The sequence below is a fragment of the Artemia franciscana genome, chromosome 12 (assembly GCF_032884065.1).
Source record: "Artemia franciscana chromosome 12, ASM3288406v1, whole genome shotgun sequence".
NCBI classification, from domain to species: domain Eukaryota; kingdom Metazoa; phylum Arthropoda; class Branchiopoda; order Anostraca; family Artemiidae; genus Artemia; species Artemia franciscana.
Window position 1 is genome coordinate 11969738 of NC_088874.1, and position 26318 is coordinate 11996055.

Consider the following 26318-nt stretch of genomic DNA (forward strand, 5'->3'; position numbering starts at 1 on the left):
CCCCCCCCCCCCCTCCCCAACTACCCCAAAGAGAACAAATCAGTTCCGATTATGTCAATCATGTATCTGGGACTTGCGCTTATTGTTCCCATCAAGTTTCATCCCGATCCCTCCACTCTAAGTGTTTTCTAAGATTTTAGGTTTCCTCCCCCCTCCAATTCCCCCCAATATCATCAGATCCGGTCGGGATTTAAAATAAGAGCTCTGAGACACATTATCATTCCGAACATCAAATTTCATTAAGATCCAATCACCCGCTCATAAGTTAAAAATACATCATTTTTTCAATTTTTTTCGAATTAACCGGCCCCCCACTCCCTCCCCCAGATGGTCAAATCGGGAAAACGACTATTTCTAATTTAATTTGGTCCGGTCTCTGATACGCTTGCCAAATTTCATCGTCCTAGCTTACCTGGAAGTGCCTAAAGTAGCAAAACCGGGACTTTAGGTTTCCCGCCTCCAACTCCCCCCAATGTCATCAGATCCGGTCGGGTTAAAATAAAAGCTCTGAGACACAATATCATTCCAAACATCAAATTTCATTAAGATCCAATCACCCGCTCATAAGTTAAAAATACTTCTTTTTTTCTATTTTTTGCGAATTAACCGGCCCCCCACTTCCCCCCAGATGGTCAAATCGGGAAAACGACTATTTCTAAGTTAATCTGGTCTGATACGCTTGCCAAATTTCATCGTCCTAGCTTACCTGGAAGTGGCTAAAGTAGCAAAACCGGGACCGACAGACAGACAGACCGACAGAATTGGCGATTGCTATATGTCACTATATCAAGTGCCATAAAAACGAACTACTCGGATATAAGATAGATACAGTTAGTGTTCTGTTGCAACTTTCTTCATCGTTATCTAATCCTTATTTTGGTTTTTCTTACTTTTTACGAATCTGCAAATCAGCTTAGTCCTAAATGATAAAACTCTTTAAATCCCCCCACCCCCACACCCTGGTCACGGCCTTGAGATGAGTACAGTACTTTATAAACAGTCATTTACGTTCTTAGGAATAGAGGTTAAGGAAGAATAATGAGTTCCTTCTAAGATTAATTATAGATAGAACCCTTCTCTCTTCCGTCATATAATCATGGTTTTCTTTAGGGAGGGGGGGGGGGAAATTTTTGAAAGGACAATTGGCCAATCATATGTAAATTGAGACAAAAATATAAAAAATCATGGGATTTAAGGGCTTAGGAACTCCTTCCCTGTTGGCATGTACCGTATATTAGACCCAAGTAGTTTCTGATCTTCCTCTTAAATACTTCAATTGGCTTTACTCAAAACTGTTACACTTGTCTCCAAAAAATTGGAGGGCATTTAGGCCCCCTCCCACGCTATTTTTTCCTAAAGTCACTGAATCAAAATTCTGAGATAGCCATTTTATTCAACATAGTCAAAAACTTAAGAAATATGTTTTTGGTGGCGCTTTACTCCCCCGCAGTTCCCGTGGGAGAGGCTGCAAGTTACAAACTTTGACATAGTAATGGTTATTGGGAAGTGTACAGACGCTTTATGGGGATTTTTTGGTTGGGGGAGGAGTTGAGGGGTGGGGTTATGCGGGGGGAACTTCTCATGGAAGAATTCGTCATGGAGAAAGAAAATTTCTGTGAAGGGAGCAGAGGATTTCTTAGCACTTTTTAAAGAACAATAAAAAAATAAATATGAAAAAGTTTTTTCAACTGAAGGTAAAGAGCAGCATTCAAATTTAAAGCGAACATAAATTATTACGCATATGTGGAGTTCACCTCCTCCTACTAGCTCGCTCTTTACGTTAAAGTAGTTTTATTAATTTCAACTCATTACTTTGTGATTCAGGGGTCATTCTTAAGGAATTGGGACAAAATTTAAACTTTAATGTAAAGAGCAAGGTATTGACGAGTGGGTGAACCCCCTTATATACATAATAAAAACTTACCAATATAGAAGTTCGTTACAAAAGTTGATTTGTAAGTTACGTAAATTTTTACTTATAAAAACGTTCGTAAAAAATTAAGAGTTCGAGTTGCCTTTTTAAATAACTGAAAAATTGGAGGGTAACTAGGCCTACTCCCATGCTTCTTTTTTCTCAAAATCGGCCGATCAAAATTATTAGAAAGCCATTTAGCCATAAAAACAAATTGATATGCAAATTTTGTTTTAATTATTCATGTGCGGAGAGCCAAAATCAAAACACACATTATTTCAAAAAAAGCTCAGAAATAAAAAGGAAAAAACAATTCTTTTTTAACGGAAGTTAAGGAGCGAGATTAAAATTTAAAACGAACAGAAATTACTCCGTATATTAAAGGGACTGTTCCCTCCTCAACGCCCCACTCTTTACGCTAACATTTCTTTACTGTTTTAAAAAGTAGAGTTGAGAGGAAGTGTCAAACTTTATCGTACAGAGCGGGAAGTTGAGGAGGGAACAGCCCCTTTAATGTACAGAGTAATTTCTGTTCGTTTTAAGTTTTAATCTCGCTCCTTACTTTCAGTTAAAAAAAAACTTTTTTTTTTATTTAATCTCACCCTATCAGTCTCTTCCGCCTCATTGTTATGTGACAGCTATGTCTGTTTTCTTTAAGTATATAGGTTGTCCTTCGTGTGAACTGCTTTTCAACATAATTCGTATAATAATTGAAGTAAACAGAGTAACTCATTGCAACAGTAGTAACCTATATACATAAAAATAAGCAAAATAACTTCATCACTTGCCACTTAAAAGTGTTTGAGGGAGGGGACTGTGGAAACACCTTCTATAGCCTATTCCTGAAGAGTTTCGTGTTTTACTTACATTTTAATCGTTCCAGGAAACTGAATGCATAAGGTTCGGGCGGATGGCTTAGTGCCAAGGAAATAGACATCCTGTAATATTTTTTGCTTTTGTTTGTTTGTTTTGTTTTTTAGGGGGGGGGGACAAGATTGAGGAGAATACAAAGTGTGTATAATATTAAGAATTCAAAATTTCGCAAAAAAATTCTTGAAATCGTGACAGTTTTGGGAGAAGGCACAGGTTCAAATTTTGCTCCGCTTTTTACTTGACCGCCATTAGTTTGATAGTCTAGGTGTAAAATTATTTGGACCTTCTTTTCTTAATAATCCTAAGTAATATTTTTTGGTTTAATGCTTAATTGTTGCCACTGCTTGTAAATGCCTACTTTTGGAACTATTTACCGTATCTATATGTAGGTTTGACATTTAGGGAGGGATCAGGTAGGGAATCAAGAGGGTCTAATGCCAGTAAAGAATATTAGTCAATTCCAATCCTCCCAATTTTTTGCTAAGGTGTTGGGTGTTAAGTCTTGTTTCAAACCACAAAATAAAAGCTAAATTTGTCGTCTTCTTAGTCCTTTTATTGCTTCCATTCTATAAGTTTCTGAAAAGTGAGTTTTACCTTTTACTTTATTTGTCCTTTTGTTGCTTCTGTTGTTGCTTCCGTTCTGTAAGTTTTGTTCTATAACTCGTTTTATTGCCTCCGCTCTATAAGTTTCTGACTAGTGAGTTTTACCTTTTACTTTATTTGTCCTTTTGTTGCTTCCGTTCTGTAAGTTTTGTTCTATAACTCCTTTTATTGCTTCCATTCTATAGGATTCTGACTAGTGAGTTTTACCTTTTACTTTATTTGTCCTTTTGTTGCTTCTGTTGTTGCTTCCGTTCTGTAAGTTTTGTTCTATAGCTCCTTTTATTGCTTCCGTTCTATAAATTTCTGACTAGTGAGTTTTACCTTTTACTTTATTTGTCCTTTTGTTTCTTCCGTTGTTGCTTCCGTTCTGTACGTTTTGTTCTATAACTCCTTTTATTGCTTCCGTTCTATAAGTTTCTGACTAGTGAGTTTTACCTTTTACTTTATTAGTAATTTTGCCGAAGATGCTTTCCAGCTACCGTAAAAATTGAAACTATATGTTAATAAATGTTTGAACATTAATAGTAAAATGTTTGCACTGACGAAACAGATTTAAGAACCATTCTATGCTTTGGAAAGGAACACTTGTCGTAACTTCAATTGAAAAGTTCAAGTTTTTGCCTAGTGTCTGCTTCTTTTTGATAAAGGCTTTGGTAAAGTTGTTATTAAGGCTTGAGCCTGGCCTCAAATCCTGAAAATTTCATACGTATTGATCAACAGTTTTGTGTGTGTATGGGGGGGGGATATATGGAGATATAACCTCAGTTAAAATGTATGTTTATTCCTGTGTTTGATTGAATCAAGCATTAAGAAACAATCGATCAAGAAATCAATTGGCAAATCAATTTTCTTAAAGTTATCTAGTTTGTTTCTGATTGCCTGATTCATGCTCGATGTTAATTCGAATAGTGTATTTATTTCTAATTCCTTAGTATAAATAACATCAAACATTATCCCCTAATTGTGCTGCCAGAAAAACTCTTTGGTTATGTCGTGCCGTTTTTTTTGTCCTAGCACCTCGATTTTGGCTTATTCTTATAGAGTGGTAAAGGTCAAACATCACCGGCTTTTACGGAAAGTGTGGACATTAGACCGGATTGATGAAAATGACTGCATTTTGGAAAGCTTCGCAGAACTCTTGCCTGAGGCCAAAAAGGACGGTTTTTGCTTGTGATTCTACCCATTTCTGTTCGTGATTTAACCTGAATTTATCATTCGGTTTTTCGTACTTGGGATTGCGGTACAGAAATGGTATCAGATGTACCTCTAAAACTTTAAAAGTTCTCTCATTGCTGAAGAAATTAGAGTTTATCCTCTGCTCCTTTCTAAGTAATGACATTAGAAACATGGCCTACGGCAAAAAAGTCAACTTTTGAACTAAGACAGGTATTTTTTTTTACAACGGCAGTGGATAGCTCTTGATGAGCTGATCAAAGTGTATGTCACCATTTTTTGGTAGATAAATTCCTTCATGAATACGAGTTTGAGTACGAGTTTGAAAGTATAAAGGGGCTGGCAACTTTATTAGTAAGGTACAGACTGAAACCAAAAATAAGCCGATACCAATTTTGAGACATATAGGGGAGTTTTAAGAAACAGTCAGCTGTAAGCTCATAATCATCTTCGGCAATGAGGGGCTCAAAACTTTTGCTAGCTGGTGTACCTATTATTTGTTTCCGGTGTTTTTGATGGTAAGACTAATTTGATTCCAGTGGTAAAACATGTAGGGGACTTGCAGGTAATAATTAGCTGTTATGTTACAATCATCTTCAGCGTTGAGGGGCTTGCAACTTTTCCTAGTTGTATTGAGGGGTTTGCAACTTTTGCGAGTTGGTGTACCTAGTTTTTATTTTATATTTAACCTTACAGATTAACACCTTCAGCGTTTAATCGAAGCGAAGAAACAAAACCAAAGTGTTGCTCTCGCAACCTTTACTCAGCAAAGCTGAACAAAGGTTGCCGCAACACCTCAAGTTGGTCATGCAACGTAGATCTAGTTTCTCTTTGCGTTCCTCCAGAACGCAAATATTCTATTACTATATACATATGTACCTATGTATACTATATACCTTGTTATGTTACCTTGAAGGTCCGGTATTGGTGAATGTCCGAAAGACGTTTTTTTGCCAGTTACGAATTAGTTTCGGTTAGGTTTTAACCTATTTCTGATATAACCTAAATTTAACCTAAACTAATCTAACCAAACAACCAATTTTAACCTAAACTCTTATACCCAAATTTAACCTAAACTAATCTAACCTAAGCTAACATAACCTTAATTTTTACCATCATACTTTGCATAAGATTGAAGAATGTTACCGTGAATGTTCGACATTCGTGAATATAGACATTCACCGGTGAATGTTGGAAATTCGTATTTCACCATTTTATTCTGCCAACTTGTTTTATAATTTTTACTTTTTTAAAGCTGCCCTGATCATTTTAAAAACTAGCCTTCATTAACATTTGTACATGTCTTTACTCATACAGTATAATCTTTTTTATCTTGTGAGAGTAATCAAACAGTTCGTGGTAACGAACTGTAGTAAGGAGCGACCCGGCTCAATAGTAAACGAAACTCAAAAAAACGGAATTTCGATGCTAAAAGATATATCAAAAGAATCAAATTTCTATGCTGATTTCATATATATAAGTTTCATCAAATTTAGTCTTTGTCATCAAAAGTTACGAGCCTGAGAAAATTTGCCTTGTTTTGGAAAATAGGGTGAAACAACCCCTAAAAGTCATAGGATCGTAACGAAAACGATCAGACCATCGCATTCAGCGTATCAGAGAACCCTGTAGAAAAAATTTCAAGGTCCAATCTACTAAAATGTGGGATTTCGTATTTTTTGCAAGAAGACAAATCACGGGTGCGTGTTTATTTGTTTGTTTGTTTGTTTTGTTTTTTTTCCCCAGGGGTAATCGTATCGACCAAGTGGTCCTAGAATGTTTCAAGAGGACTCATTCTAACAGAAATGAAAAGTTCTAATGCCCATTTTAAGTGACCGAAAAAATTGGAGGGCACCTAGGCCCCCTCCAACGCTCATTTTTTTCCCAAAGTCAACGGATCAAAATTTTGAGATAGCCAATTTGTTTCTCATAGTCGAAAACCATAATAACTATGTCTTTGGGGATGACTTACCCCCCACTGTCCCTGGGGGAGGGGCTGCAAGTTACTAACTTTGACTAATGTTTACATACAGTAATGGTTATTGGGAAGTGTACCGACGTTTTCGGGAGGATTTTTTTGTTTAAGTGTGGGGTTCAGGGGAGGGGGCTATATGGGAGGCTCTTTCCTTGGAGGAATATTTCATGAAGGAAGAGAAATTCAATGAAAAGGGCGCAGGATTTTCTAGTATTACTATTAAAAAAAAAACAATGAAAATATAAACATGAAAATGTTTTTCCAATTGAAAGTAAGGAGAAGCATTAAAACTTAAAACGAACAGAGATTATTACACATATGAGGGGTTCTAAAAATACTTTAGCATAAAGAGCGAGGTATTTAGAAGGAGATAAATACTTCGCTCTTTATGCTAAATTATTTTTAGTTATTTCAACTATTTATTATACGGCCTTTCTGATTCAGGGGTCATTCTTAAAGAATTGGGACAAAACTTAAGATTTAGTGTGAAGAGCGAGGTATTAACGAGGGGACAAATCCCCTCATATATATAATCAAAAATACAAGAATATAAAAGTTTTTTACGTAAGTTAATTATTAAGTTACGTATATTTTTTACTAATAAAAACGTTCGTTAAAAATTAAAAGTTCCAGTTGCCTTTTTAAGTAACCAAAAAATTGGAGGGCAACTAGGCCTCCTTCCCCACCTCTTATTTCTCAAAATCGTCTGATCAAAACTAAGAGAAAGCAATTTAGCCAAAAAAAGAATTAATATGCAAATTTAATTTTAATAATTTATGTACGGAGAGCCAAAATCAGACATGCATTAATTCAAAAACTTTCAGAAATTAAATTTTAAAAAAAACTAGGTTTTTTGAAATGAAATTAAGGAGAGACATTAAAACTTAAAACGAACAGAAATTACTCCGTATATGAAAGGGGCTTTTCGTCCTTGACACCCTGCTCCTTACGCTAAAGTTTGATTCTTTCTCGCAACTCTACTTTTTAAAACCATAAAAAACTTTAGCGTAAAGAGCGGGGCGTCGAGGAAGAAAAGTCCCTTTCATATACGGAGTAATTTCTGTTCGTTTTAAGTTTTAATGTCGCTTCTTACTTTCATTTCAAAAAACATGTTTTTTTTATTTAATACATAACGTAGTGAACATACGTTTATTTTTTTTTTAATTATATTTACTTTTGCAGAGTGGATATACTCTGCAGTATATTTAATATACTTAAGTTATATACTTAAGTATACTTAGTATACTTAAGGTATACTTAGTATACTTAAAGTATAGTTATACTTAGTATACTTAAGTATACTTAAGTATACTTAGTTATATATTTAATATATAACAGAGTGAACATACGTTTATTTTTTTTTTATTATATTTACTTTTGCAGAGTGGATATACTCTGGCAGTAATGTGTGTTGGAGCACCAGCTTGTGGTATGAATGCTGCCGTACGCTCTTTCACCAGGAATTGTATTTATAGAGGTGATATCGTCCTCGGTGTTGAAGATGGTATTGAAGGCTTAATAAAGGACAGTGTAAGTCATTCTAGTTTATCTTAGGTACAGAAACATGAAATAGCTTCTTGTGGAGGAAGATAGGGGAGGGAGTGCAGAAAAGCTCGAAGTCTACACCTTTTACATATAATAGTGTATCTCTCCTTCAAGAGATGTCTTTTTGAATTTTGAACGTTAAGGAGGATTATCCTCTCCAACATAATGTGTCCCAAAACAAGGGAGGGGATGGATAATTGGCACTGTAATCGTGCATAATTTGATTCTATTCGCAAGCTTGACTATAATGTGTCTTGGCGCATTACAGTGTCGCATCTTGGTGTTGACCTTAGTTTTGCTACTTATTTGCCTCAGGTGTTCACCACTTGTTATCTTCTAGTGCCTGCTAATGAAAACTTCCCCTAGAAGTTTCTACAGTCACTTTATGATTAAATGGCCAATCATCTATGGTATTCGAAGGGGGCTTAAAGTGTCCATTCAAGGTTTTCTATCTCCTACATACAATTTAAACTGTGTAACGATAAATGAATAAAATGAATAATGGCTGAAAATGAATAAGAAATTTTTTTTTTGTCTAAAAAATTATCAAAAACTAAAAATAGCAAAAAGACAAGTTTGAGGAGAATACAAAGTGTGTATAATATTAAGAATTCAAGACATCGCAAAAAAATTCTTGAAATCGTGACAGTTTTGGGAGAAGGCACAGGTTCAAATCTTGCTCCGCTTTTTACTTGACCGCCATTAGTTTGATAGTCTAGGTGTAAAATTATTTGGACCTTCTTTTCTTAATAATCCTAAGTAATATTTTTTGGTTTAATGCTTAATTGTTGCCACTGCTTGTAAATGCCTACTTTTGGAACTATTTACCGTATCTATATGTAGGTTTGACATTTAGGGAGGGATCAGGTAGGGAATCAAGAGGGTCTAATGCCAGTAAAGAATATTAGTCAATTCCAATCCTCCCAATTTTTTGCTAAGGTGTTGGGTGTTAAGTCTTGTTTCAAACCACAAAATAAAAGCTAAATTTGTCGTCTTCTTAGTCCTTTTATTGCTTCCATTCTATAAGTTTCTGAAAAGTGAGTTTTACCTTTTACTTTATTTGTCCTTTTGTTGCTTCTGTTGTTGCTTCCGTTCTGTAAGTTTTGTTCTATAACTCCTTTTATTGCCTCCGCTCTATAAGTTTCTGACTAGTGAGTTTTACCTTTTACTTTATTTGTCCTTTTGTTGCTTCCGTTCTGTAAGTTTTGTTCTATAACTCCTTTTATTGCTTCCATTCTATAGGATTCTGACTAGTGAGTTTTACCTTTTACTTTATTTGTCCTTTTGTTGCTTCTGTTGTTGCTTCCGTTCTGTAAGTTTTGTTCTATAGCTCCTTTTATTGCTTCCGTTCTATAAATTTCTGACTAGTGAGTTTTACCTTTTACTTTATTTGTCCTTTTGTTTCTTCCGTTGTTGCTTCCGTTCTGTACGTTTTGTTCTATAACTCCTTTTATTGCTTCCGTTCTATAAGTTTCTGACTAGTGAGTTTTACCTTTTACTTTATTAGTAATTTTGCCGAAGATGCTTTCCAGCTACCGTAAAAATTGAAACTATATGTTAATAAATGTTTGAACATTAATAGTAAAATGTTTGCACTGACGAAACAGATTTAAGAACCATTCTATGCTTTGGAAAGGAACACTTGTCGTAACTTCAATTGAAAAGTTCAAGTTTTTGCCTAGTGTCTGCTTCTTTTTGATAAAGGCTTTGGTAAAGTTGTTATTAAGGCTTGAGCCTGGCCTCAAATCCTGAAAATTTCATACGTATTGATCAACAGTTTTGTGTGTGTATGGGGGGGGATATATGGAGATATAACCTCAGTTAAAATGTATGTTTATTCCTGTGTTTGATTGAATCAAGCATTAAGAAACAATCGATCAAGAAATCAATTGGCAAATCAATTTTCTTAAAGTTATCTAGTTTGTTTCTGATTGCCTGATTCATGCTCGATGTTAATTCGAATAGTGTATTTATTTCTAATTCCTTAGTATAAATAACATCAAACATTATCCCCTAATTGTGCTGCCAGAAAAACTCTTTGGTTATGTCGTGCCTTTTTTTTTGTCCTAGCACCTCGATTTGGGCTTATTCTTATAGAGTGGTAAAGGTCAAACATCACCGGCTTTTACGGAAAGTGTGGACATTAGACCGGATTGATGAAAATGACTGCATTTTGGAAAGCTTCGCAGAACTCTTGCCTGAGGCCAAAAAGGACGGTTTTTGCTTGTGATTCTACCCATTTCTGTTCGTGATTTAACCTGAATTTATCATTCGGTTTTTCGTACTTGGGATTGCGGTACAGAAATGGTATCAGATGTACCTCTAAAACTTTAAAAGTTCTCTCATTGCTGAAGATATTAGAGTTTATCCTCTGCTCCTTTCTAAGTAATGACATTAGAAACATGGCCTACGGCAAAAAAGTCAACTTTTGAACTAAGACAGGTATTTTTTTTTACAACGGCAGTGGATAGCTCTTGATGAGCTGATCAAAGTGTATGTCACCATTTTTTGGTAGATAAATTCCTTCATGAATACGAGTTTGAGTACGAGTTTGAAAGTATAAAGGGGCTGGCAACTTTATTAGTAAGGTACAGACTGAAACCAAAAATAAGCCGATACCAATTTTGAGACATATAGGGGAGTTTTAAGAAACAGTCAGCTGTAAGCTCATAATCATCTTCGGCAATGAGGGGCTCAAAACTTTTGCTAGCTGGTGTACCTATTATTTGTTTCCGGTGTTTTTGATGGTAAGACCAATTTGATTCCAGTGGTAAAACATGTAGGGGACTTGCAGGTAATAATTAGCTGTTATGTTACAATCATCTTCAGCGTTGAGGGGCTTGCAACTTTTCCTAGTTGTATTGAGGGGTTTGCAACTTTTGCGAGTTGGTGTACCTAGTTTTTATTTTATATTTAACCTTACAGATTAACACCTTCAGCGTTTAATCGAAGCGAAGAAACAAAACCAAAGTGTTGCTCTCGCAACCTTTACTCAGCAAAGCTGAACAAAGGTTGCCGCAACACCTCAAGTTGGTCATGCAACGTAGATCTAGTTTCTCTTTGCGTTCCTCCAGAACGCAAATATTCTATTACTATATACATATGTACCTATGTATACTATATACCTTGTTATGTTACCTTGAAGGTCCGGTATTGGTGAATGTCCGAAAGACGTTTTTTTGCCAGTTACGAATTAGTTTCGGTTAGGTTTTAACCTATTTCTGATATAACCTAAATTTAACCTAAACTAATCTAACCAAACAACCAATTTTAACCTAAACTCTTATACCCAAATTTAACCTAAACTAATCTAACCTAAGCTAACATAACCTTAATTTTTACCATCATACTTTGCATAAGATTGAAGAATGTTACCGTGAATGTTCGACATTCGTGAATATAGACATTCACCGGTGAATGTTGGAAATTCGTATTTCACCATTTTATTCTGCCAACTTGTTTTATAATTTTTACTTTTTTAAAGCTGCCCTGATCATTTTAAAAACTAGCCTTCATTAACATTTGTACATGTCTTTACTCATACAGTATAATCTTTTTTATCTTGTGAGAGTAATCAAACAGTTCGTGGTAACGAACTGTAGTAAGGAGCGACCCGGCTCAATAGTAAACGAAACTCTAAAAAACGGAATTTCGATGCTAAAAGATATATCAAAAGAATCAAATTTCTATGCTGATTTCATATATATAAGTTTCATCAAATTTAGTCTTTGTCATCAAAAGTTACGAGCCTGAGAAAATTTGCCTTGTTTTGGAAAATAGGGTGAAACAACCCCTAAAAGTCATAGGATCGTAACGAAAACGATCAGACCATCGCATTCAGCGTATCAGAGAACCCTGTAGAAAAAATTTCAAGGTCCAATCTACTAAAATGTGGGATTTCGTATTTTTTGCAAGAAGACAAATCACGGGTGCGTGTTTATTTGTTTGTTTGTTTGTTTTGTTTTTTTTCCCCAGGGGTAATCGTATCGACCAAGTGGTCCTAGAATGTTTCAAGAGGACTCATTCTAACAGAAATGAAAAGTTCTAATGCCCATTTTAAGTGACCGAAAAAATTGGAGGGCACCTAGGCCCCCTCCAACGCTCATTTTTTTCCCAAAGTCAACGGATCAAAATTTTGAGATAGCCAATTTGTTTCTCATAGTCGAAAACCATAATAACTATGTCTTTGGGGATGACTTACCCCCCACTGTCCCTGGGGGAGGGGCTGCAAGTTACTAACTTTGACTAATGTTTACATACAGTAATGGTTATTGGGAAGTGTACCGACGTTTTCGGGAGGATTTTTTTGTTTAAGTGTGGGGTTCAGGGGAGGGGGCTATATGGGAGGCTCTTTCCTTGGAGGAATATTTCATGAAGGAAGAGAAATTCAATGAAAAGGGCGCAGGATTTTCTAGTATTACTATTAAAAAAAAAACAATGAAAATATAAACATGAAAATGTTTTTCCAATTGAAAGTAAGGAGAAGCATTAAAACTTAAAACGAACAGAGATTATTACACATATGAGGGGTTCTAAAAATACTTTAGCATAAAGAGCGAGGTATTTAGAAGGAGATAAATACTTCGCTCTTTATGCTAAATTATTTTTAGTTATTTCAACTATTTATTATACGGCCTTCTGATTCAGGGGTCATTCTTAAAGAATTGGGACAAAACTTAAGATTTAGTGTGAAGAGCGAGGTATTAACGAGGGGACAAATCCCCTCATATATATAATCAAAAATACAAGAATATAAAAGTTTTTTACGTAAGTTAATTATTAAGTTACGTATATTTTTTACTAATAAAAACGTTCGTTAAAAATTAAAAGTTCCAGTTGCCTTTTTAAGTAACCAAAAAATTGGAGGGCAACTAGGCCTCCTTCCCCACCTCTTATTTCTCAAAATCGTCTGATCAAAACTAAGAGAAAGCAATTTAGCCAAAAAAAGAATTAATATGCAAATTTAATTTTAATAATTTATGTACGGAGAGCCAAAATCAGACATGCATTAATTCAAAAACTTTCAGAAATTAAATTTTAAAAAAAACTAGGTTTTTTGAAATGAAATTAAGGAGAGACATTAAAACTTAAAACGAACAGAAATTACTCCGTATATGAAAGGGGCTTTTCGTCCTTGACACCCTGCTCCTTACGCTAAAGTTTGATTCTTTCTCGCAACTCTACTTTTTAAAACCATAAAAAACTTTAGCGTAAAGAGCGGGGTGTCGAGGAAGAAAAGCCCCTTTCATATACGGAGTAATTTCTGTTCGTTTTAAGTTTTAATGTCGCTTCTTACTTTCATTTCAAAAAACATGTTTTTTTTTATTTAATACATAACGTAGTGAACATACGTTTATTTTTTTTTTTAATTATATTTACTTTTGCAGAGTGGATATACTCTGCAGTATATTTAATATACTTAAGTTATATACTTAAGTATACTTAGTATACTTAAGGTATACTTAGTATACTTAAAGTATAGTTATACTTAGTATACTTAAGTATACTTAAGTATACTTAGTTATATATTTAATATATAACAGAGTGAACATACGTTTATTTTTTTTTAATTATATTTACTTTTGCAGAGTGGATATACTCTGGCAGTAATGTGTGTTGGAGCACCAGCTTGTGGTATGAATGCTGCCGTACGCTCTTTCACCAGGAATTGTATTTATAGAGGTGATATCGTCCTCGGTGTTGAAGATGGTATTGAAGGCTTAATAAAGGACAGTGTAAGTCATTCTAGTTTATCTTAGGTACAGAAACATGAAATAGCTTCTTGTGGAGGAAGATAGGGGAGGGAGTGCAGAAAAGCTCGAAGTCTACACCTTTTACATATAATAGTGTATCTCTCCTTCAAGAGATGTCTTTTTGAATTTTGAACGTTAAGGAGGATTATCCTCTCCAACATAATGTGTCCCAAAACAAGGGAGGGGATGGATAATCGGCAATGTAATCGCGCATAATTTGATTCTATTCGCAAGCTTGACTATAATGTGTCTTGGCGCATTACAGTGTCGCATCTTGGTGTTGACCTTAGTTTTGCTACTTATTTGCCTCAGGTGTTCACCACTTGTTATCTTCTAGTGCCTGCTAATGAAAACTTCCCCTAGAAGTTTCTACAGTCACTTTATGATTAAATGGCCAATCATCTATGGTATTCGAAGGGGGCTTAAAGTGTCCATTCAAGGTTTTCTATCTCCTACATACAATTTAAACTGTGTAACGATAAATGAATAAAATGAATAATGGCTGAAAATGAATAAGAAATTTGTTTTTTTTTTGTCTAAGAAATTATCAAAAACTAAAAATAGCAAAAAAGGCCCAAAATCGAAACCTGATATAACTAATATGTATTTACAAGCGATTTTCTTTGTCATGACTGCCCCTTGCTTTCATGGTTAGTTTTAAGAAATTTCAACTTTTCTGGACATAATTTATAGGATTTACTGATAAAACATTAAAAAAAAAAGCTACCTTGAATGATGATTGTGGCATAAAATCCGAGTGCCGCAATTTGGGGCGAAAAATAAAGAAAAATGTCACATTCCCCCCCCCTCTCTGATAAGTTTGTCTATAGAAGGTGTGGCCTTAAAAACTTGGATGAGGGCTCAGCCGATGAAAACTAAAGGTCTACTGCCACTTCTGAAAAGTCAAAAGTGGTTGGATTTAAGTAAAACAGACTTTTCCACACAGTATAAAAAACTAACCGTCCTATTTCAAATCTATATGTGACTCTGTCCAAATACATGTTTGTCTCTTGTATTTTAGAAGACGTATGTTTGAGTAGCTACTCTAGCTACAGTAGTTACTCTAGCTACTGGTTTGAAGCTATTGTATTATCAAAATTCGTTGGCGCTAAATTTTAAAAAAAAGAAGGAGAACAGCTGGTGCATTGTTATGTTTTCTTGTCTTCTGTAGGTCAAAGAACTTCAGTGGTCATCAGTTACAGGTTGGGTCGGCCAAGGTGGTGCATCTCTTGGCACAAAACGGACCCTCCCCGATGGAAACTATGAGAAGATAGCCGAAACTATAAATAAACACAAAATCAATGGGCTGTTAGTGATTGGTGGTTTTGAAGCTTATAATGCAGTCCTTCAGTTAGCACAACAGAAGAAGACTTACAAAGAATTTTGTATACCGATGCTGGTAATTCCATCTACAATCAGTAATAATGTACCAGGAACAGAATTTTCACTTGGAGCAGATACTGCGTTGAATGAAATTACTGAGGTATACATTTTAATTGATTGATTAAGCTAATTGATATACAAAACTTTGGATACAATAGACTTTGGATATACAAAAATTAATTAAGTTACTTTTGAGACGGGATTTCAGAATAAAATAAGTTAATGCAAAATGAATTACTTCAGATTTTAGATTGAAATCGATTTATACAAAATCTTTATCCTTGAAGCAAAATATATTATGTACAGCAATTTTTGAGTGGTTGCAGTGCCAGTGCTATATTATATTGAAACGAGGTTAATCAAGACGCTCAAATTAAGATGAATTGCAAAGGAGATGTAAAGTCTTTTCTCAGACTTTAACAATCGATGCAGATAGCAGTGACAATCCACAAAACTTTAGGAAATAGGGACAAAAGGGAGTTTTAAAATCGAGGTGGTATGGGGATAATTTTCTTTCATGGAAATACAAAAAAGGTAATCTCAATAAAGAAAGGTATACGTTCAAAATCTAAGGTGGGGGGGATAAAACCTAGGAATCAAATTTCACAATTAACCCACCGGGGCTAGACCTCTTCTGAAGCTAAAATTTTAATTTCATCGAAGCCGCATTCAAATATTGGGATATTAAAAAAACTTTTCTTGGTGCATTCATTTTATATTACATAGTTAGATCCTTCTACTTCCTTTTGCTAAGTACTCACGATAAATACTCTGTAAAAAATTGCTTTGATTGGAAATTTTTACAATTTTTGCCTTGTTTTTTATTTCTCTATGTGCTTGTTCATATTTTTGTTTTCTATGACATGTGCTGGAAGAAAATATTGACCTGCTATGTTTAGTACGTTTCCTGCCTTATTAATAAAATTTTTAAGCTTTTTTTTCACAGAAATACTAATTGCCTTTTGTATTTATATTAATTCGTGAATTCAGTTTTGCACTATGGGGATATTGAAATCCCTGGAGCTTTAGTATACATAAGAATATTCAACTTAAATGTTTTAAGATATGCGACAGAATCCGTCAATCCGCTCAAGGTACGAAGCGTCGTGTGTTTATTGTTGAAACAATGGGTGGTTATTGTGGTTACTTAGCAACTATGGCAGGACTCGCTGGAGGTGCAGACCAAGCCTACATCTTTGAAGAAACTTTCGGGGCTAAAGACCTTCTACATGACATAGATCATATGATAAGCAAAATGAATCATGGTGTTCAACATGGACTTGTCTTGAGGTTAGTTTTAATTCTACTGTAAATATCTAAGCTTAAATAAATATCTGTTGTAAATCTATATGTATATATATATATATATATATATATATATATATATATATATATATATATATATATATATATGTATATATATATATATATATATATATATATATATATATATATATATATATATATATATATATATATATATATATATAAATATATATATATATATAATGTATACATTTATATGTATACTATATAAATATATATATATATATATATATATATATAGTATATATATATATATATATATATATATATATATATATATATATATATTATATATGTATATTATATATATATTATATATATTATGTATATTATATATATATATACTATATATATTATGTATATTATATATATATTATATATCATATATTATAAATATATATATATATATAATCTATATATATATATATATATATTATATATATATATATATATATATATATATATATATATTTATATATATATATATATATATATATATATATATATATAATATATATATATACATATATATATATGTATATATATATACATTATGCTATATATTATATATATATATATATATATATATATATACTAGCTGTTGGGGTGGCGCTTCGCGCCACCCCAACACCTAGTTGGTGGGGGGCGCTTCGCGCCCCCCCCAAGCCCCCCCCGCGCGCGTAAGTCGTTACGTGCCATATTAGTTACGCGCCATTGTAGTTGTGTCCCTATGTCCCACCTGTGAATATAGATAGATATATATATATATATATATATATATATATATATATATATATATATATATAATATATATATATATATATATATATTATATATATATATATATATGTATTTAACTACGTAAAACTTGCGAATATACAACATTCTTTGCTGTCCCATTGTCTGTGCATATAAATAGATTGTCAGGTTTACCGACTCTTGAACATGCAACATATAATGGTCCATGGGAAAACAATTCGTATTCAGATCTATACCTCATGATTCTAATGATTGCCCTTGAGCTTTGTTGATGGTGATTGCTAATCGACCATTCCCTGAGTCGCCATCGTCATTTATATATCCCCCTGTGCACCCCCGGCGTCCCCTTTGTAGTTATGTCCCTGTGTCCCGGTCGTCATTTATATTCCCTGTGTCCCGGTCGTCATTTGTGTCCCGGTGTTCCCAGTCTGTGATTTCTCTTTGAGTGTCCCGGGCGTCATTTATATTCCTTGTGTCCCGGTGTCCCGGTCGTCATTTATATCCCCCTGTGCCCCCCGGCGTCCCCATTGTAGTTGTGTCCCTGTGTCCCGGTCGTCATTTATATTCCCTGTGTCCCGGTCGTCATTTGTATCCCGGTGTCCCGGTCTGTATATACATTCGTTTTTTAGTTTTGTTTTTCTCCTTTATTTTTTTCCTTTTTTCTTTTTTTTCTTTTTTAGTTTATTTAGATTTTTAGATTTTTTAGTTTTTTTATTAGTTTTTAGTTTTTTTGTAGTTTTTACCATTTTTTTAGTTTTTTTAGTTTTTTTTTTTACTTATGTCCTGGTCGTCATTTATACTCCCTGTGTCCCGGTCGTCATTTGTGTCTCGGTGCTTTGTTGATTGCTAATTTATATTATGTTTATATTTATATTTTTTATATTTATTAATATTTTTTTAGTTTTCTTTTTCTCTTATTTTTCAGTTTTTTTCCTTTTTTTTAGTTTTTTCTTTTTTAGTTTTTAGTTTTTTTTTGTTTTTTACCTTTTTTTAGTTTTTTTAGTTTTTTTAGTTTTTTAGCTTTTTTAGTTTTTTTATTAGTTTTTAGTTTTTTTTTTAGTTTTTGCCTTTTTTTAGTTTTTTCAGTTTTTTTTAATTTTTAGTTTTTTACCTTTTTTTAGTTTTTTTTTTAGTTTTTTAGCTTTTTTAGTTTTTTTTCTTTTTAGTTTTTTTTGTAGTTTTTACCTTTTTTAGTTTTTTTTCTTCTTTTGTATTAGTGTGAAATAATTCAGACGTCATATGCGGACAAACACGACGTCACTCGACAGACAGACAGACAGACATAACCCACAAACAACTTATTTTTATATATATTTATTCATATTTTTTTAGTTTTCTTTTTCTCTTTTATTTTTCAGTTTTTTCCTTTTTTTTAGTTTTTTTCTTTTTAGTTTTTAGTTTTTTTTAGTTTTTTACCTTTTTTTAGTTTTTTTTAGTTTTTTTAGTTTTTTAGCTTTTTTAGTTTTTTTATTAGTTTTTATTTTTTTTGTAGTTTTTGCCTTTTTTTATTTTTTTCAGTTTTTTTTTTAGTTATTAGATTTTTACCTTTTTTAGTTTTTTAGCTTTTTTAGTTTTTTTTTTCTTTTTAGTTTTTTTTGTAGTTTTTACCTTTTTTAGTTTTTTTCTTCTTTTTTATTAGTGTGAAATAATTCAGACGTCATATGCGAACAAACATGACGTCACCTGATCCATCCACAGATCCACACACAGACAACTTATTTTTATATATATAGATATATATATATATATATATATTATATATATATATATATATATATATATATATATATATATATATATATATGCATAATGTATGTATATATACATATATATATATATGTATATATATATATATATATATATATATATATATATATATATATATATATATATATATATATATATATATATTTAAATATGATTAAATATGGTAAATTTTATCATATTTAGTTTACCTATTGTTGCTAAAAAGAGGGATATATTAACAGGATAAGCTTGTTTTGGTGTTACTTGGTTGTTTTACATTTAGTGTTTTTTTGTTTTTTTTTACTTTCATAGGCATGTATTTTGGGGTCGATACCTGACACGGGGATGCCATGGATATTCTGTGGTAGCCACAACACTTGGCTGGGTTGAGAATTTAAAGTGGCGAAACCTTATAGGCCAGTGTATTTTCCTGATGAGCCCTTGTGTTGGGTTGTTGCCTCTGAATTATTTGTCTTTATTATTTTTTCTATTGTTTGGTAAATGACGACTTATACTTATTGACGACATGACTGCCACATGACTGCATATATATATATATATATATATATATATATATATATATAATATATATATATATATATATATATATATATATATATATATATATATATATATATATATATATATATATATATATATATATTTAAATATGATTAAATATGGTAAATTTTATCATATTTAGTTTACCTATTGTTGCTAAAAAGAGGGATATATTAACAGGATAAGCTTGTTTTGGTGTTACTTGGTTGTTTTACATTTAGTGTTTTTTTGTTTTTTTTTTACTTTCATAGGCATGTATTTTGGGGGTGATACCTGACACGGGGATGCCATGGATATTCTGTGGTAGCCACAACACTTGGCTGGGTAGAGAATTTAAAGTGGCGAAACCCTATAGGCCAATGTATTCTCCTGATGAGCCCTTGTGTTGGGTTGTTGCCTCTGAATTATTTGTCTTTATTATTTTTTCTATTGTTTGGTAAATGACGACTTATACTTATTGACGACATGACTGCCTGTCCATGGATTATTCTTTATGGTTGATTGTGTGTGGCTATGCTGTTTGACCTATATGATTGTATGGATGAGTAGGGTTAAAGCCTCATTCAAGTGCTGGTCTATATTAATCACTAATTTAGGAAAACAGTCTTCCTTTTCTCCTTCTGTCTCTTTTTTTTTGTGTGTTTGTGCTGTTGCATTGGGGATTTCTCTTTTCATGATATATATATATATATATATATAATGTCAGAAAGATTGCAAATGCGAGTTGATTTATTCTTTTCATTTTTTTTTCCATGGGTGATCTTATCGAACTAACGGTTTTGAAAGTTTTATTACCCTTTTTATGTGACTGAAAAGATTGGAGTAAAACAAGCCCCTCTCGCACGCATTGTTTCCCCAGACTTATCTGATTTAAATATTGAGGTATGCATGATGTCCAAATAGTTGAAGGGTCTAATAAATATGCCTCTGTGAGTGACGGGACCCGCCAACAGCCACTGGGTAAGAGCTATAAGTTATGAAAACTGCCAACTTTTTACATATAGTATTTGTTATTGGGATGTATATAGAGATTTTTTGGTAGGGGAGGGATAGGGTCTACGGAAGAATTTTCTGTGGGGAGGGAAGTTTTCCAAGGCAATATTTCCGGGGGAAACTTTGCCCGACTTTCTATACGTAATTCCTTTTATTTACCTAACTTTCTCTTTATCGACTTGATATTTTACGTGAATGATGTTCCAGTGTTCCAAGAGAAATTTTCAGCGGGGTTGGAATTGTCTGGCGAATTTCTCTGTGGGGGATGGAACTGTTCGAGAAATTTTTCATAGGGGAATTTTGATCACGAAAGAAATCCTCCATTAAGGAACTTTCTAAGGATTTTGGATTTTCCTTGGGAAAAACTTTCTGTTAAGGAGGGGGAAATTTCTTGAATAAAATTCTGCTGAGGGAGAAGGGGGTTTTCTTAAGTGGCTTATAAAACGATCATAAATTGAATTTAAAAATAAGTTTATTTTTAATGAAAGTAGGCTAAGACGAATGTTTAAGGCAAAATTATCCGCATGACTTTTGCCTGAGCAATTTTTCAGCGAGGATGGAATTGTCCGAAGGTGGGAGGAACTTCACTTGGAGGAATTTGGAAAACTGTCAGAAATTAAACTGGGAAAAAAAGTTTTTCAAGTGAAAGTATGGAGCAATGTTAAGGCTTAAAATAAACAAAAACAATTCTGTATATGAGGGGGGCTGTTCTTCCTCAATACCACACTCCTTACGCTAAAATTTGACTTCATTGTCCCAATTCTTTAAGAGCGACTACTGAAACACAAGGGGCGTTTAATTAGGATAAGAACACTAAAACCAATCTACTTTGAAGAGCGAGGTGTTGAGCATCATCGCTCTTATTCAGAATAATTTTTGGACGCCTTGTGTTTTGATGTTGCTCCTTACTTTCAGTTGAACATTTTTTTTTCGAATTACAGATCACTATATCGTGAAACCTATGCATAAAAACTGTTTTGTTTAAATAGATGGCCCTAATTTAACCCTTGCCAAATTTAGGTAGGACAGGGTCCCTATTTAATTCTCGTTATTTGATTTAGTGAATTGAGAAAATCAAACATCTGAAATTCAAAATCTGTTTACAACCATGGCATTAAGCATAGGATAAACAAAATGAAAAACGGTCTCGTAAATATTTCTTGAGGTGAACTTCAATCTATATATATAAAAATAAGTTGTCTGTGTGTGTGTGTGTCGAGTGACGTCATGTTTGTGTGTCGACTGACGTCATGTTTGTCGACTGACGTCAGTTTAAGGATTGAGCTGTATTCGTCATGAAGTTGTTTGTCGACTGACGTCATGTTTGTCAACTGATGAAATTAAATACCGGGACACCGGAACACAGGGAATATAAATGACGACCGGGAACCTCAAAGAGAAATTACAGACTAGGACACCCGGACACAAATCACGACCGGGACACAGGGAATATAAATGACGACCAGGACACAGGGACACAACCACAACGGGGATGCCGGGGGCACAGGCGGGATATATAAATGACGACCGGGACACAGGGATTGTTCGAATAGAAATTACAGACCGGGACACTGGGACACAAATGACGACCGGGACACCGGGACACAGGGAATATAAATTACGACCGGGAAACTCAAAGAGAAATTACAAACTGGGACACCGGGACACAAATGACGACCGGGACACAGGGAATATAAATGACGACTGGGACACAGGGACTTGTCAACTGATGAAATTACATACCGGGACACCGGGACACAAATGACGACCGGGACACAGGGAATATAAATGACGACCGGGAACCTCAAAGAGAAATTACAGACTGGGACACCCGGACACAAATCACGACCGGGACACAGGGAATATAAATGACGACCGGGACACAGGGACACAACTACAACGGGGACGCCGGGGCACAGTCGGGAAATATAAATGACGACCGGGACACAGGGATTGTTCGAATAGAAATTACAGACCGGGACACCGGGACACAAATGACGACCAGGACACCCGGACACAGGGAATATAAATGACGATCGGGACACTCAAAGAGATATTACAAACTGGGACACCGGGACACAAATGACGACCGGGACGCAGGGAATATAAATGACGACCGGGACACAGGGACACATCATTAGAATAATGAGGTATAGATCTGAATACGGATTGTTTTTCCCATGGACAATTATATGTTGCATGTTCAAGAGTCAGTAAACCTGACAATATATTTATATGCATAGACAATGGGACAGCGAAGAATGTTGTATATTCGCATGTTTTACGTAGTTAAAAACATATATATATATATATATATATATATATATATATATATATATATATATATATATATATATATATATATATATATATATATATATATATATATATATCTCTATTCACAGGTGGGACACAGGGACACAACTACAATGGCGCGTAACTAATATGGCGCGTAACGACTTACGCGCGCGGAGGGGCGCGAAACGCCCCACCAAGTAGAAACGCCCCAGCTAGTTCTAGTATAAATATCAATAGTAGCATAACAATCTAAAGAAGTTCTCCGACATCTGCGACCCAGGCTTTTTACCGGTGAATTCAGGAAAGTAGCTATTTTAGAAAAAATGGAATACCATCTTTTGATTACCAACCCAATTCAGCACGAAACTTAATATCAGATTTTGGCATATATATTTTATCATTTTAGCATTATTTAAGGTTTCTATTAAAGACTTTCATATCAATGAAAAAAAGTATTACAACATTTAGAATAACTATTTCGATCTTTCATTTTTTTTCTCTAATTCCTTGAGTAATTTACAGATTACGAAGACGCTTATGCAGAAAACCTGATTATCTTTGAATGCTCTGTGGTGTAAGTCATCGGCATTTTGACCTGGAAAGAAGTTTCAATATTCAAAACTTCAAATGCCCCACTCAACTTCAACGACTTTGCTCAAAGGATGGAAGTGCCAAAGGGGCCAAAAAGGGATAATTTCCCCCGTCTAGATTTTGACAAATAAATTTCAGGGTATTTCCAACTCGCAACTCCAAAAACTTTGGGATGGTTGAAGCTCTGACTACACTAAATAAATAATATTAAGGCGTACACCAAATTAGGAATTAAAACAAGTTTCGTTGGATCACCCACTTTCTACCGCCTGGCGTACTTGTCAGAACACGCGTGACAAACAATTGAAGCATCAAGTGTCAAAATACTTGAACGCTTCGCTCAGTTCCGCCACGCTTGGTACACTGTCGCTGCGCTTGGCATGGGTCACCTGGTGTAACTGATATTTTAAGTTGGTGCCCTTGGATAAATGTATAGAATACAATAGCCATTGTCAAAGATAAAAAAATAATTATTCTTGTATATTGTTTACATATGGGCTACATCCCACTACATTAAGTGCAGTCTTCTGCTTTAACGTACCTAATCCATCATTATCCTTAGAATTTTGGGTTTAGATCTTACTTAATTATTTGAAATAAGATTATATGACGAAATGTTGACATCCAGTCAAAGTAATTGATTTTGTTGCGATAGCAACACATTAGTTTTATTTTGTTTTTTTTGGTTTTTTTTTCCTTGCACCCCGGTTTCAGCTTATTCAGCTTATTGCAGCTATTTTTACGGAAAGTATGGACCTTAGGCTGTATTGATGAATATGACTTTGCATTTTGGAAAGCCTCGTAGAGCTCTTATCTGGGGCCAAAAAGGATAGTTTTTGCTTGTCAATGAGCCAGAGCCTGTAGAGTGTGAAGTGACTTGGAGTGTTATAGCCTATGTGAGCGAGAACTATCTGAAGCTATGCAGTGAAGCTTTTGTTTCATTAAATCATATTTCTGCTTTCGAGTGGAAAGCTCCATTCTAGCAGGCAAGCAGGCAGGCACCAGTTTCAAACCAAAGATGGACTAAAATCTATAAGTGTTAAATATAAGTGGTAGTTACCCGGCCCCACAGCTCGTATATCTTTTTGAGTGATTAATAGAAAAAATTACAGAATTAAAATGTAAAGACCGAACGTGCTGTCATCAATTGTTTCTACCCATTTCTGTTCGTGATTTCAGCTGAGTTTATCATTTGGTTTTTTACTCTTGGAATTGCGGTACAGAAATAGTATCAGATGTACCTCTTGAACTTTAAAAGTTGTCTCATTGCTGAAGAAATTAGAGTTTATCCTTTGCTCCTTTCTAAGTGGTGACGTTAGAAACTTGGCCTACGGCAAAAAAGTCAACTTTTAAACTAAGACAGATAGATTTGTTTTCGACGGCAGTCAATAGCTCTTGATAAGCTGATCAAAGCCTACTCATCAAGTTTTGGTAGATAAATTCTTTCATGAGATATACCAGTTTGAAAGTTTATAGGGGTTGCCAACTTCAATAGTACTGTAAACACTGAAATCGAAAATAGACCGATACAGAAATGATATCAAATATGCCTCTTAAACTTTAAAAGTTCTCCCATTGCTAAAGGAATTAGGGTTTATCCTTAGCTCCTTTTTAAGTGATGATGTTAGAAACTTGGCCTACGGCAAAAAAGTCAGCTTCTGAACTAAGACAAATAAATTTTACTTTTTTTGACGGCAGTCAATAGCTCTTGATGAGCTGATCAAAGTATATATCATCTATTTTTCATTGAAAATTTCTTCATAAGATATACCAGTTTGAAAGTTTAAAGGGGTTGACAACTTCATTTGTAAGGTACAAACTGAAACCAAAATAGGCCGATACCAATTGTGAGACGTATAGGGGAGTTTTAAGCAACAGTCAGCTGTTAGCTCATAATCGTCTTCTGCAGTGAAGGGTTCGCAGCTTTTCCTAGTTGGTTTACCTATTATTTGTTTCGGGTGTATTTGATGGCAAGACCAATTTGGTTCCGAAACGGTAAAACATGTATGGAACTTGTAATTAATAATCAGCTGTTAGGCTACAATCATCTTTAGCGATAAGGAGTTCGCAACTTTTGCTAGTCGCAATGAGAGGCTTGCAACTTTTGCGATTTGTTGTACCTAGTATTTATTTTAAGATCCTTACAGATTAACAACTTCAGCATTTAATCGAAACGAGATTAAGATCGAAGCGACAATATATATATATATATATATATATATATATATATATATATATATATATATACAACAAAGTATCTTATATGTATATTGTATATATATATGTCTCGGTGTCTGTGTGTGTGTGTGTGTGTGTGTGTGTGTGTGTGTGTGTGTGTGTGTGTGTGTGTGTGTGTGTGTGTGTGTGTGTGTGTGTGTGTGTGTGTGTGTGTGTGTGTGTGTGTGTGTGTGTGTATGTGTGTGTGTGTGTGTGTGCTTATGTGTTTGACAGATTTCCGTAAGCTGGCTTATTTTATAAAATTGCTTTGTATCATTTTTTTTCTTTTAGAAATGAGAAAGCCAATGTAAACTACAATTCTGATTTTATGTCTAGATTTTTCTCTGAAGAAGGAAAGAATTATTTCTCCGCAAGGATGAATGTCTTAGGTGAGTTCGTATTATAAAGAATATCATTGTGCAATTAATCTTAAGATATTCTTTAAATCAATTAAAAAAATTCCTTATAGTGACGTCAGTCGACAAACCACTTATTTATATATATATATATATATGTATATGTATATATATATATATATATATATATATATATATATATATATATATATATATATATATATATATATATATATATATACATATATATATAT

General features: G+C 33.9%; 1 protein-coding gene across 1 annotated transcript in view; it reads left to right on the forward strand.

Moving 5' to 3' along the window:
• Nucleotides 1–26318, forward strand: part of LOC136033690 (ATP-dependent 6-phosphofructokinase-like) — a 171165-nt gene that overhangs the window by 128850 nt on the left and 15997 nt on the right. Inside the window, exons 10-13 of the mRNA XM_065714537.1 lie at nucleotides 7920–8066; nucleotides 15006–15317; nucleotides 16281–16507; nucleotides 26000–26097. Of these exons, the coding sequence (XP_065570609.1) occupies nucleotides 7920–8066; nucleotides 15006–15317; nucleotides 16281–16507; nucleotides 26000–26097 (784 nt within the window). The remainder of the gene's footprint in view (nucleotides 1–7919; nucleotides 8067–15005; nucleotides 15318–16280; nucleotides 16508–25999; nucleotides 26098–26318) is intronic.